Source organism: Primulina eburnea, chromosome 2 (assembly GCF_022965805.1).
Source record: "Primulina eburnea isolate SZY01 chromosome 2, ASM2296580v1, whole genome shotgun sequence".
NCBI classification, from domain to species: Eukaryota; Viridiplantae; Streptophyta; class Magnoliopsida; order Lamiales; family Gesneriaceae; genus Primulina; species Primulina eburnea.
This window is the reverse complement of record NC_133102.1, coordinates 38,630,727-38,645,349: the sequence shown is the minus strand read 5'-3', so window position 1 is coordinate 38,645,349 and position 14,623 is coordinate 38,630,727. Positions and strand designations below refer to the sequence as shown.

The 14,623-nt window shown below is 35.1% G+C and overlaps 1 protein-coding gene across 5 annotated transcripts; it reads right to left on the bottom strand.

Annotated features, from left to right (window-relative positions):
- Positions 1-4,785: 4,785 nt before the first annotated feature.
- On the bottom strand, positions 4,786-14,377 carry LOC140823113 (uncharacterized). Of its 5 annotated transcripts, none has more exons than XR_012116148.1 (5): positions 14,021-14,377; positions 10,489-10,565; positions 6,963-7,650; positions 5,271-5,392; positions 4,786-5,169 (listed from the first exon to the last, which is right to left on the bottom strand). XR_012116148.1 is itself a non-coding variant. In XM_073184272.1 (4 exons), exons 2-3 carry the CDS (start codon positions 13,297-13,299, stop codon positions 11,374-11,376), a joined length of 1,833 nt encoding a protein of 610 aa, XP_073040373.1. In that variant the 5' UTR covers positions 13,300-13,315; positions 14,021-14,377; the 3' UTR covers positions 10,660-11,277; positions 11,359-11,373. The 5 variants fall into 5 exon arrangements, 1 of the variants encoding a protein (XP_073040373.1); XR_012116149.1 differs by having other exon boundaries at positions 4,786-5,392; positions 6,963-7,476; positions 7,592-7,650; XR_012116150.1 differs by having other exon boundaries at positions 4,786-5,392; positions 6,963-7,065; positions 7,592-7,650.
- Between the last annotated feature and the right edge of the window lie 246 nt (positions 14,378-14,623).

Genomic DNA, 14,623 nt, shown 5'->3' with positions numbered 1-14,623 from the left:
CCATAAAAAAATTCGTGTCTATTTCTTTATTGCATTTACTTATCATTTCATAGTTTTAAAGATGCATTGTTGAAGCATTTTATGTGTTCTTCAAATACCAAAATATTGTACACCAAGTGTTTGATAAAATGCTTCAACTGAATATTTTAACTCATTCAACGTGCATATATTTTAAGTGGTTTACAAATTATTTATTCGGTTTCTACGAAGGATTATTTCGAGTATTTTCCGCTTGGTTTGAACACCAAACTCGATTTAATTCATCGGTGTTCAATATTTCAAGAACCGAGCTATTTTAGCTCAACGATTACCCCCATAATCGATCCTATCACAGGTATTGCCACACCTGTGGCAACACACAGAGGATTGATTTGCATTAAACTTTTCTTCTTGATCACAGCAGACAACGATGTGTGATTTTCAGATTCATTTGATCCATGATCATCATCAGACTCTTCATCACTCAAGGTGACAGTCATGCCTTTGTTTCTTCGAAGTCGATTGGCACACTCATTGGCATAGTGTCCAAATCCAGAACACTCTATGCATTGCACTGAATCCATATTTCTGACATTTGATTGTATTTCCAATTGATTCCTTGGTCGAAATTGTCCTTTCATAGGGGTAGACTTTTGAACTTTTGCAGAAGTGGTGATGTTGGGCAGCACAGATTTTCGTCCAGTATTCTTCTTCTCTCTCATTATCTTCAAGTAATCACCAAATTTCTTAGTAATTAGAGAGATAGAATCTTCACCTAAATCAGACTCATTCAATTCCTTAGATAGTTGAAGGATTTCATCATAAGAGTCGGCTGAAACTTCAAGGGCTATTGTTTTCACTTTATCCTTCTTTTGTAAATCAAGATTCATTTCAAAGGTTCTGAGAGAACTCATTAATTCATCCAGATTGATTTTAGAAGTGTCTTTAGATTCTTCAATTGCACAAACTTTGACATTAAATCTCTCAGGGAGATATCTTAAACTTTGTTCACCAATCTTTCATTGGGCATGGGATCTCCAAGACTGTGAGCTTCATTAGAAAGTTGTCTCAAACGGCTATCATACTCACGAATAGACTCCTTGTCCTCCATCCTCAAGCTTTCAAATTTTGATGTCACCATCCTTAGCCTAGTTTTACGCACGCTCTCGGATCCTTCACAATGTTTCTGAAGTATATACCAAGCTTCTTTGGCACAGACACAGTTGCTGATTAAATTAAACATCCTTGTGTCAACAGATGAAAATATAGCATTGAGAGCCTTGGAATTAAACTTTGAAGTTTGCACTTCATCGATTGTCCCTGTGCTTTCAGGTTAGAGCCGAGTGTCTCCATCAGCATCCTCGATCTTTGGTGGGCTCCAACCATCAAGTACACGTAGGCAAGCTCTTTTTCAATAGATTTTATAAAAAACCTCATCTTTACTTTCCACAATGCATAATTTGATCCGTCTAACACGGGAGCTCTAAACACAGTGTTTGTTGATACTTCCATTTTTTCCTGTGAAAACAAAACAAAACAGGATCTCACTTAGTAGCGTCAAGTGGTGGCTCTACCAATTGAAAGTTCTGTTCCCATAGTGACGAGGGTGATTGTTGTGTGTATCAGAATGTAGGTGTTGTGCGTAGGTGTTGTAACACCCACGACAACATGCAGCGGAAATTATAGTTTAACACACTAACTAACACACAATTTGAATGATAACTATACGAGATACGAGATATAAATTATGCACAAGTATAAAATACTTGTGCGGTGCCTCAGGGCAAAATAATTCACTAGAAAAACTTGTAAGTTTACAAAAACCAATACTAGTGAACGAATAAAACAACTCCCTTATTAAGGCGAGTAACAAATTGCATCCTAAACCTCTAACAAACCGTATAACCAAAATACATAGGATGCATCAAGTGAAAAAGTCTTCAAAAATCAGCGCACTAATCACAACATTGATTAGGTGTTGTCTTCAGATGTTGTCAGCACTTCACGGCAACACTTTATCAACGACGCGAGATTACTTCAATCAGAAAACCTTTCTTCGTACGAATGCGTCTTTATCTCCCTCGTTATGCCTTGTATCTGCTTCACTCGTTTTTATGTATTCACTTCTCTTCTTAGTCCTGTTAAACATGGAAAGCAATTTCATTAGGAAACAAACTCTTTTAAAACTAAGATATCATATTTTAAAGATTATGTCATATCTTAAAGATATTGTTGGTCATATAGTCTTATATCACATATTGAATTTATACGAGATCCTATCAATAATTTCAAGATTATTATCATGTCTAGAAAGACAAAATATTAAAGATGAGAAAAGGTAAATATATCAAGGAATAAAATTCCTTTCAAGTGCGACTCTTTCAAAAGTAAAATTATGTTTTGATTTATATTTTTTAATGAGTAGGTCTCTTGTGAGATGGTCTCACGAATCTTTATATGTGAGACAAGTTAACCATATCGATATTCAGAAAAAAAAAGTAATACTCTTAATATAAAAAGTAATATTTTTTCATGGATAGTCCAAATAAGATATCCGTATCACAAAATACGACACGTGAGACCGTCTCACACAAGTTTTTACCTTTTTTAATTCAAACTCCTAATTTTTGGAAAGATTTTCTCTTATTTTAATTTGTATATTTAACAGCCCCCTATACAAATCCTCTTGGAAGTAATTCCTGAGATCATTCCGAGGAAACATAAGAAGAAGCTAACGATCACTTCTCTATAAATATAATATGTTGTCTAGTAAGGCATTCTTTGGTACATGGGATAAGGGTGAGATTGATAAATAATCTCCCTTATCCCATGTTTGGTACCTTTTTCTTGATAAATAAATTTTGAGAAGGATAAAACATCCTTTGTAAGAGGTGTGATAATTTTAATGTAATGATAAAATACAATGATAAAATACATTACAAATGACTTAATTACCCCCAATTTAAATGTATTTAAGTTAATGTTAAATGTTTATTAAATACATAATATATACAAATATATAGATACATATATACACACACAAATATATATATATATATATATATATATATATATTGACACACACACATTTATATATATATATATATATATATATAAATGTGTGTATATATATATATATATATATATATAAATGTGTGTGTGTATAAATATATGTATATGTATATATGTGTGTGTGTGTGTGTCAATATATATATATATATATATATATATATAAATGTGTGTGTGTCAATATATATATATATATAAATGTGTGTGTGTATAAATATATGTATATGTATATATGTGTGTGTGTGTGTCAATATATATATATATATATATATATATATATATATATATATATATAAATGTGTGTGTGTATAAATATATGTATATGTATATATATATTTATATACACACACATATATACATGTGTGTGTGTATATACATGTATGTATACACACACACACACATATATATATACATATATATTTATATACACAGTGTATATAAATATATATATATGTGTACATGTATATATATATATATATATACATGTACACACACACACACACACACATATATATATATATATATATACATGTACACATATATATACATATATATATATTTATATACACCCACATATATATACATGTGTGTGTGTGTATATATATATATATAACGTAATTTAAGAATTGAGATATGTAATTACAAGATATTGATACCAATGAAATATAAGTTTTTGTGATAGGGTTAATTTTGTCATTACAATTCAATATATAAATTTAATCACTCTTGTTAAAATCATACCAAACATTCAACATATTATCTTATCATTATATTTATCCTTGATTTATCCTCATACTATATATCACTTACTTATCCTATTATATGTACCAAACTGTACCTAAGTGTTTATTAGGCAATGATATCATGTCCCGACATGAGAGACATGATCACCGGCTGTCGTCAACTAAAACTACCAAAAGTCGCAAACTTAAAGACTGCAGGATCGAAATTTAAGTTTTGAGACAAGTGCAATTTTTTTTATGTCACTTTGGTAATCACATTATTCGCAATTATCAATTTATCATAAGGGTCATATCATATTTGTAAAAAACTCAAGGCGCACTAAGGCGTAAAAGGATCTTGGAGCGTAAAGGGGTCCTCAAGCCTGAGACGAGGCACACGCCTTATCGAAACAAGAGACGCTATTAATTTTATGAAAAATATATTTATTTACTACTATTACATGACAAAACACTAATATTTAAATAATTAAACAAAATTAAAATATATTACATCACAAAAACATATTTATGTATCATTGTTATACGGAGAAAATGCTATTATTAATGTTTAGAAAGGTATGTTAGCCAACTGTTATTTTACGGCCAAATATATAATTTAGATAATCTTTCGATATTGACACATTTCTGATTTGCTTCTATTTATGAGCAACGTCTCAATTAAATTGTTTAAAAAGGAAAAATATACGCTTTCCTTGATCAGCGCCCGTCTCCTTTTATCTCCATGGATTGTTGGTCTCACATGCGGTAATTTGAAAATGTCGACAAAGATGATAAAATCCGAAAATAAAGCATAAACTGGACATCGAGATTTACTGTGGAAACTCCTTAAAAATTATTATGGTAAAAACCACGGGCAAGATGAAAAGATTTTCACTATAATATTTTATGATTTACAACTCACTCACTGTGTTTTCAAATAGAACACACTCAAATGATATAAGATGAGAGAAAACTCGAAGAATGAATAATATGAAATGATGGGAGGAAGCTCTAACGGAGATTTCTGTCAGTGTGAAAACGCGTTTCATATTAATTGAAATGTTTCACAACCGTTTCCCCCGACAATATGAAACTCGTTCCCAACCGATTCCCCCAACTTTTATCAGTTTTTGTTGACCAATTAATGCACAACTGCCGACATGGGTAACATGCAATAGAATTTTCCCTAAACGTAATTCCTCAAACATGAATTATGCGAACGACCATTCTCTCTATATCATCCTGCAGGATAACAAGACAATTCGTTTTTGTAGCTCGCACACAGATCACCAAAGCAGCTGTGAATCGACTTTCACCATGTATACCTTATCTGAGAATCTTTAACATGGAGCAAAACCTGAGACTGCAAGTTGATATCTTGGACACAATTAACTCTTGTCTGGAGCCATTTGTAGAAATAGTTCTCAGCACAAACCAAATTTGGATCAAACAGCTTGTTAATAGTTCAAAACATAGCACTTTAAACAATTGAAAACATACTGTAGGAGTGGCCTTGTTTCCATGTCGTGATGGATGATGACCATAAGCATTAGCTTTTCTGGTCTTCAAGCTGTTTTTGGATGTCTAACCATAAGAAACTGTCCGACCAGGATCAAAACTTTCTGCATGCAAGCAATAAGCTAAGCACAGAAAAAACAACTACAAGATACAAAACACCTCTTTCCTGATCAGGAATTGCAGAAGTCGATTGAATCATGCAATAACAAATAACACCAGATATTGAAAATGTCTCATGTGTAAACCCGAAGAAATTAAAATCAGAAATAACAAATGTATAGGAGCTCGATGAACCTTCAGTTTAATAAATGAAATACCAAAATCCTCAACAGCAGAAACCAAGCACCAAAGACATTCACTCAGAACCTTAATTGGGATTCTTGTGCTCTTTCATAATAATAATTTTATAAAGCTGACACCAAAGAAAAATATCCAGAAGAGTTCTTACTAAAGGAAACAAAAAAACCCATCAATCAAATTGCAACAAATAACTGTACTACATACATTATGAGAAAATGAATCAACAGTTCTACCATCTCACTTAAGAAAAATTACCAAACTGTTTCGTAGTAAAGGTTTTAGTTCCCTAACGATTGATTATTCACAAGTGTAGAAATTATCAAGTTCTTGATATAATTCATAAATGGAGCAAATAAGTTTATTTTTTCATTGCCATCCTAGAAAAAGTATCCTCAAAAAATATCAATCTGTGACTTGAGAGGTCCGGATACACTGTTTATGGAATTTGACCTTAAGACCAATTCCCATTACCTTAGTTGAGTTTCTACCCTCAACACCCACAAGAAAAGGCTAGAAGCTATAATTATCCCAAGGTCAACATATACCATCCAGGGATATTAAACACTTAAGTATCCATACACATATTACCTTCAGTTTTGTCACTGAATGTAGAACACCCTAAAAAACTGACTTTGGACCATAGGCACTAACTTAATTGTGGCTAGAAAGTAATTACTGAGATAGAAAACAATAATAAGGATCAGGAGTTTTAACGTTTCTTTCTTTTGGTGAATAGCAGAAATTGATGACCTGCTCAGCTAGTAGATGGGCCAGAGAGAAGTGGTGGTTTCTTTCTAGGGATGTTATCTATGGTGGTTGTGTTGCTGTGTTTCTGAAGAGTGAGATAAAGAGAAAAGATTCAAGATATATGAATCTAACAGAGTATTAGGTTTTTCTTTTTAAAGTGCAGGCCATTAATTCCTGCATAATAGTCCTCATATTGCAAGACATTCCATAGAATAGGGGACACAATCTGTATGGATGCACCCTGTCAAAGGAAGAGGGTTAGAGGCAAGCCCAAATCATGACACAGCTGGGGCAACCCCAACAGCCCAAGAAGTAAGTCCGCGTTACAAGGTCTACAAATAAGATCCTAGGCCTAATGCTCGGGGGCAGTGTGAAAGCTCGTCGTTGTCCTTCTAACCTTTTCTCAGCAGTCATCACTGCAATTTAGGACATTCAACAAGCTCAATATAAAGCAAGTTTCTCTTTTTATCAGCAAATTGTGTGGTTGAGGGTTGAGTTGCTTCCAATTCATTAATGTGACAGTGTTTAAATATTAGTGGTCGTATCACACCCCAACAATCTTCTCACTACGTGAACATTTTTCTTAAAACACCGCCGGTACGAACAACAGCATTTCGAATAACTTACCCTCTCAAATATGAACCAACCCGGACCTACAGCACACAAAATGTAGTAAGACACTTCATGGCCTGAGCACGAGTCTTGATGTCAGCTACTCTTTCACTGATACCTGTCAACAAGTTAAATCCACTGCAGAATTCAGAAATTGGTGAAAGCCTAAAGTTATTTCAACTTAATACACGCGGAAAGAACAGGGCCAATTAATTGACAAAAAAGAAAATAAGAAGTTTGATTTTGTAAATATTGCAGGAAATCACTTCTAGGAGTTAATAGTAAGAAAAAGAAGACAGAACTACACAAGTTACATAATCAGTAAAGAAAAGTAAAATAGAGGGAACAATCAAAAGAACTATATATATTGGCAAAGTAATTTCGGCGTGATAAATGATTGGAAGTAGCTGAACTAAAAGTTAAAGATCGACTCATTTTTTTGGGAACTTCGATGCAGTTGAAGCAATACAAGTGATGAAATCGACAATCTGTTGTTGAACCTTCTCATCAACATCCCACCAGGGATAAGCTGATTCATTCAAGTGACAAAATTGCAATTATACTAAGAACACAAGTGTAATAATCAACACATCTGAACACTTTTCTCATTCCAACCAGGAAAAACACAGTAAATTGATCAAAACCTCAACTGACGGGTCAAGGTCCGTTAGCATTTCCACCTGCTCTTGGAAAGACACAATAGCTGCGAGCAACAATTTATAAATTATAAATCAATACCATCTTTACTTAGAAAATGAAGTAGTCTACTTGGTTAATCACTTCGAGATATCATCACAGTCAAAACTATGAATGTCAAAGAAAAAGACAAATACACGAGTTTGAAGTTAGAAACTCTCCAAACTTCAAAACTTCATCAGTTTTTTGAGAGATTAAAATTATTGGACAAAGATTCACATAAACTCAACAAATCTATATGATGCTTACGTAGGCCAAAGTTTGAAAAACACTAAGTAATTAAAGTCAAATCAACGAACACATCAGCTACGCAGTCAAAATATAGATTTTGAAAAATAGAATTACTTTGTCATAAAAGAATATCCCAACATAGAATATCAACCAAACAATAAACCACAGGAAAATAATCATTAAAAATTAGTATGTTTAGGTAACGTTTGGTTGGGGTGATTGGGTAGGATAGATAATTTTATCCTACTCTATCCGGCGTTTGGTTGGGGTGATTATTTAACCAAGTCAATCTCTCCTATGAATGATTAGGTTATATTAGCTAGGTTAAAATAATACCTCCTCACCCCCTAAGATTATTTATCCCACTCTTAATACCTCCTATTTTTCCAATTTTACCCTTCTCCTAAATTCAAACTCACCATCACTTCCTGCCTAAAATCAAACTTACCACCACTTCCCGCCACCGACTGCCGCCTCCACAACCGCCGCCGGCCGACCACCGGTCGACCGCCGACGGACCGCCAACCGCGGCCGAGCACCGGCCGACAGGCGATGGACCGCCGGCCGACAGCTGTTTAGCGACGGTTTGTAAAAAACCGTCGCAAATAGCGACGGTTTGTTTTCAAACGGTCGCTAAATGTCAAATTTTTTAGTAACTAAAATAATTCAAAACCAGATCGGCGACGGTTTCTCAAAAAGAGCGACGGTTTTTAAAATCCGTCGCTACTTTTCCGGAAACTGCCACCATTTCCGACCGGCCGCCGCCGTCGCGAAGGGGAAGGGCAATTTCGTCTTTTCATCCAAAAATTCAAAATTATCCTACACTTAAAAATCTTACCAAACATAATATTATTTTACACCATATATTACAATCCTACCAAATTCATTTTCTTTATCATAGTACTAATCATTAGTTTATCCTATCCTTCCAACCAAACGCAGCCTTACAGTATTGTTAATGGTAGGATCATTCCTCAGTGGAACCAAAGTTATCTTAAACATTCAGTCAAAAGAATGAATAACCTAGCAGTACAAATTACCATAAAAATAACTTGTAATAGAACAATCTTTCAAAACTCAATGTCAAACAACTAATTTACATAAATATGATTTAAAAATGTTGATGATTCAAGAAGTTGCCACAGTGCTGAAAACGAGGTAAAAACTTATCATCTAGAGAACTTCTTTGGGCGACATTCCGACGTAAATTGGTCGAAACACGACAACAAAGTCTTTCAGAAAAGAAAAGGGCACTATAAACACAAATGGGAAACCATTGGAAGCAAATTGGCAAAATGTTTGGCTAGAAACTGTAAAATCCAAGAATTTTAAGTTTTATTACGATAGTATATTTTGGATACCAGGAGCGCAGATAATTGTCTAAGATTTGAGTTGATATAGAGATACCGGGATAAAAATCAGGCAAATGATAATAAAATCCCTAGAATTCGAAATTTATAGTGTATATATTTGAGAATTTCGAAAATCGAGAGATAAAAGATTTAGAGTTCGAATTTATATCACGAATAGATCACGACTCTCGATAAAGATTTGATTCAGATTCAAACGCGATATCACTCGATCACGATAGCAGTCAACCACTATAAATAGGAGGGCCCCGTAGACTCGAAAATCACACCACATATCACAACAAATTTTCGAAATTTTGTGCTCTAGTCTCCTTAGGAATTTTCGAACGCAGCGAAGCCCTGCCGCCGTCCAACAAGTGAAGTAGGAATTTCGAAGAACCCTAGCTTTTTTACGTTTTTCATCAAGAATTTAAGGTAAGTTGTTTTAAATTGTTGAATTTCGGTGCATGTATTTTCGTTTTTGAAAAATTCGGACGAGTACAATTCTTCTTGTACACCCTTCTGGTTACGATGTTTTTGGCATGATGTAAATGTTTTGACACTGTGAGAATTCAACTTGATATGGGTGGGAATCCCAACCATACGTACCCTTACGCGGTGGGGGAGATAACCGGTATACGGCCTCGTCCCCTTAGAGGAGCAAAAATTAGGGACTGATATCAGTAAACCATTGAAAGTAGATGAATCTCAGTGTCGGGTTAATGATGCGCACGTGATAAGAATTATGTTTGCATGGTATGTATATTTCGAAATTGCATGTTGTTTTGTTGTACTCGAACGGTCCCCACTTGCTGAGTATTTCTCAAAATACTCACCCCTTACAACCTTCCCAGATAAATCCAAAGAGCAGATTGAAGAAGAAGAATCGGAACAATTTTGGGGCTGGTGAATTGTTTTAATCTCGAGAGTTGCTAGTAAAGAGGTTTCTGAATTTTGGTACTCAAGTTTTATGTAAAAACGTTTCCGCATTTATTTCATTAGTTATTTCAGTTGTAAAGACTTTGGTTTTTGAGATTATGATTAATAAACTGGTATTTCGGTTTATACTATGCTACGAGGCTGGTTGTTTCAATTGTGTGATTGTTAAACGACGCTAGTGTCAAATCCCGAGTTTCGGGGCGTGACAGAAACTTTCAACATTAAGTGACAAAGCTAATGACATAACTATAGAAGAAATTCCTGCAAACTTATATTGATTAAATTTGTAAATAGAAATGTCAAAAAAGTCGTGCAAAAATGTAGACCTTCAAGTCGCTCTTTCCAAACAGCACTCTTCAACTGAGATATTGTATCCGACTGTATAAGGGAACTTAATTTGTTTCTGTAAATCAAGAGAGTCACCAATCAGATAAATGAAATCGTAATATCATATATACTGGCTAGCATTACAAAAGAGTTGACCATATACATGTATATGTATCAGTGTTCTAAAAAGCGGTAGGCGGTAGGCGGGCGGTCACTTACCGCCTAGCGCCTAGGCGTTTAGGCGGGGCCTAGGCGGCCGCCTAGGCGGTTTTTTTTAAGCCCAAAAATCTTGTGATTTTCTATGCAATAATAAATTAATAATATTTAGTATATAGATATTAATACGTTTTTATATATTACTAATATTTGTCAATCACTATCATATGTTTGCTACAACCTTCGTATCATCCATGATATTTCAACATTTTTCCGACAAAATATATAGATATTAAGTCTAAACATCTATTTCTTCTTGTTCATCTCCATATTTTTCCAACACTTTTTCTGTATCAGATTCAAACTCAAAATCCATGGCGTCTTCCTCCTCTTCATCCGATACAAATTCTTCTTCGTGAAGTTCTCTTACATCTTCGACATTTGTCTCAGCATCTTCATCTCCACCATCAACAATCCATCCTTGTGCCATAGTCGCTTCAGTTGTAAGTAGCACATCTACTCCTTTTTCTTCTTGTCTTCTCCTCTTGTTGATGATCTTGGCATTAAATTGAACATAGACTAAATTGTTCAACCTTCCGGTATCTAGTCTATTTCCTTTTTTTTGTATGAATCTGGATTAAAGAAAAATGTTAATATTGAATACTTATTTAAAATTTTAATAATAAATACAGAATAATTAATCAAGTGCTTACCCCCTCAAAAGTGCTCTAATTTCTCTCACAACCAGAAGAACTTGTAGTTAAAGAAAGAATTCTTTTAGCCATTTTTTGCAATTTGGGTACACCATTTCCATAAAGATGCCACCATCCAACTAAATAAACAAATGAAACAAGTCAACAACAATTAGAGAACAAATAAAAAAAAACACAAACAATAAAATTTACAAAATAAATTAAGTTCTTACCCGGATCATATTTCTCATCATTTTTTGTGCATCCCGCCTTAGCCAATGCTCTTCCAAATCCACCCTCTTTGTTGATATACTTCAAAAACTCCACATTTACTACCTCACTTTGGCTATCAATATCATCGGGGAAGAATGATTCAACACAAGTGAAAAATCCATTTGTGATCACTTCTTCACTTCCTATGCTTGGGTCATTGAAGGAGTAATAAGGGTTCAAGAGGTAGGCGGCCAAATGTAGTGGACTATCAAGCCGATTACGACTTTTCCCATCAATAATGTCAATAATGGGACGATAATGAAGCTCTTGATTTTTGAATGTCATTTTAATATCATCTTTTGCTCTAAGTAATTCACCATACAAAAAACCCATAGATGGTTCCTTATCCCCATCAACAAGACGAAGCACCTTAACTAATGGAGCAAACACTTTCAAGCAAAAACTTACCCCGTTCCAAAAAGAGGCACTCAAAGCGGTATTATATGACATCTTCCCTTTTACACTCTTTGAATGTTTGCATACATTCCACTCTTCACTAGCAACCATATCTCTCAATTCATTTTTCTTCTCCATCAAGCTTTGCAAAGTTAGAAAAGCGGTTGCAAATCTTGTTACTCCCGGCCTCACAATGTCTCTTTTTTTGGTGAATTTCCTCATCATTGACAATGTCTTGTGATGTGCATAAATAAAGATGGTGAAACATTTCGCCTTCTCAATCACCCCTTTGAACTTAGATTGGTTTCCAATTCCTTGAAGCATAAGATTCAATGTGTGAGTTGCACAAGAAGTCCAAAATATATGTGGTCTCTTCTCCTTTAATAAATCTTTCGCCGCCATATTATTTGAAGCATTGTCCGTTACCACTTGAACTACACTTTGTGCTCCAACTTCTTCAATGCACTTGTCCACATATTCAAATATATAATTCCCGGTGTGTGCTTCGTCTGATGCTTCCCTCGAAGAAAGGAAAGTTGTGCCTTCCTTACAATTAACACACAAAATTGAGCAACCATTCAAAATCCATTCTTCTTCTTGCTTTTTTAATAAACTTTTAGTTCTTTCTACCTCTTCTTTCAATAAGGGCTCCCTTAATAGGTATTGACTTGGAGGACAATAACCCGGACCAAATTGACCAACCGCTTCTACAAACCTCTTGAAGCTATCATTGTCAATGGCATGAAAAGGAATACCAGACTCATACACCCATCGAGATACATATTGGTGCACACTATGTGTCCTTTGCTTCCAAAGTGCATCAATAATATTTTTCTGTTGAGTCGTCTTCTTACTACCACTCAATGAAGAATCAAGGTTAATTTCAGATGCAAATCGGTCCATAGGTCCAAGATTAAGTGGTTTTCTTCTTGTCCCTAGACTTCCTTCTACTTCCTCATATTCATCAAGAAAAACTTCTTCTCTCACCATCATTTCATTTGTATTCTTTTGTTTCTTTTTTGTTCTTGCTTCTTCAATAGCATTCTTACACTTCACTTTATCCTCGTCCGAAGAATTTTTACACGGGGCAACATTTCCCTTGATATTGGCAATATGTTGTTTCATCCGATAAATTCCACCACTAGTAATTTTACCACACAACTTACATTTCAACTTATCCATATTTGTAGGATCCACCAAGTCCGCAAATTCCCATCCAACATCTTTCGAATTACGCTTCAAAGGGTTATCAATCTCCGTCCCCGGTATTGAATTAGATGCTTCAAAAGACATAGTACCCGCAATTTTCCTTCACAAATATCAATTCAAGATTAAAAAATAGGTAAATACAACACTTCAATCAATATTTCCCGAAAGATATGAGCCCACAAAATGATCACTTCCATCATTCCGAGTCCAAACCACACAAATTAATCCATGCTAGTATATCCATTTTTTAAAATCGTGCTAGTAAATATTTCTGATCAAACACATGACACATCAGATTCTCCGCCCCACCAAAAGAAAAGGGTCGGATTCACCATTTTACCAGGAGGTAAAAACAGAAACAATATTCCTGTTTATGATCTAAATATGAGTCAAAGTTACTCATCATGAGAGCAGCTCAAAATGACTTTATTTTTGCAAATTGCACTGCTTTACAGTCATCAAAATGTTTATTATAAGCTTAATTTCAGGGAGCCTTAATTAAGATCAGTTGCCTAAATTCGAGACTTGGTTAGAGAATCGATATCATAAGATGCATCCTTGTTATCAACAACTGGCTGCAATAAATCTCACCGCATGAATGCTACTACTTATCTTTGCAACATTCAAGCGAGCAAATGCTAGTTTTTTCTTCACATGTGACGTGCAAATATGAAACAGCTTAAAGAAAATACAATGGGTGCACAACAATCAAGACTATCAAATTACATGGTAGCTACAACTTAAATGAAAATTCAAATATTAATCGAACAAAACAAAAAAGACACTCAACAGTGAGCTATCGTACCTCGAGCAGGTGATACGCGGGGAAGTGACTGCTTCTCTGCCACTGCCAATAGCAGCGGCTGTGTATGGTGCTATTTCAATTGGGTAAATTGACAAACACTATCAAGGAGTAACTTTGAGCAAGAAGGTGTTGAGGAGGTGCGACGGCGGACGTGGTGAGGACTGAGGACTACGCGAACCTGCAGCAACAACAACGAGCAAGAAGGTGTTGAGGAGGCGTCACGGCGGTTGGTTCGATGGGTGGTGAACCGACATTACTGAGTATGAAGGATTTTTGTGAGGGTTTAGAGCTTCTGCCCAATCTGAATTTTGTATCGCTTTTCGTTTCAACCTCTCTTAGGCCCATTTGCAAAAATTTAAAGGCCCAAAATTTTTTTTTAAAAACCAATCGGCCGCCTAGGCGGATACCATCCCGCCTAGGCGGCGCCCGGGCCGCCTAGGCGGCCGCTTAACGTGGCAGCGCCCAGCTCCGTCGCCCAGCCAAAAATCGAGGCGGTGCTAGGCGGCGCCTTTTAGAACACTGATATATATGGATGTCAAAAATCAAGTTCATGAGTGGAAAATGCATATATATGTACAGTTGACCATACACTATTTAGGCAAA

Excerpts from the sequence above, each read along its gene's own strand:
- LOC140823113 (XM_073184272.1), bottom strand. The coding sequence starts at position 13,299 with ATGTCTTTTGAAGCATCTAATTCAATACCGGGGACGGAGATTGATAAC. Across the intron at positions 11,478-11,570 it reads TGATGAGAAATATGATCCGG|TTGGATGGTGGCATCTTTAT; the intron begins GTAAGAACTTAA and ends TTGTTTATTTAG.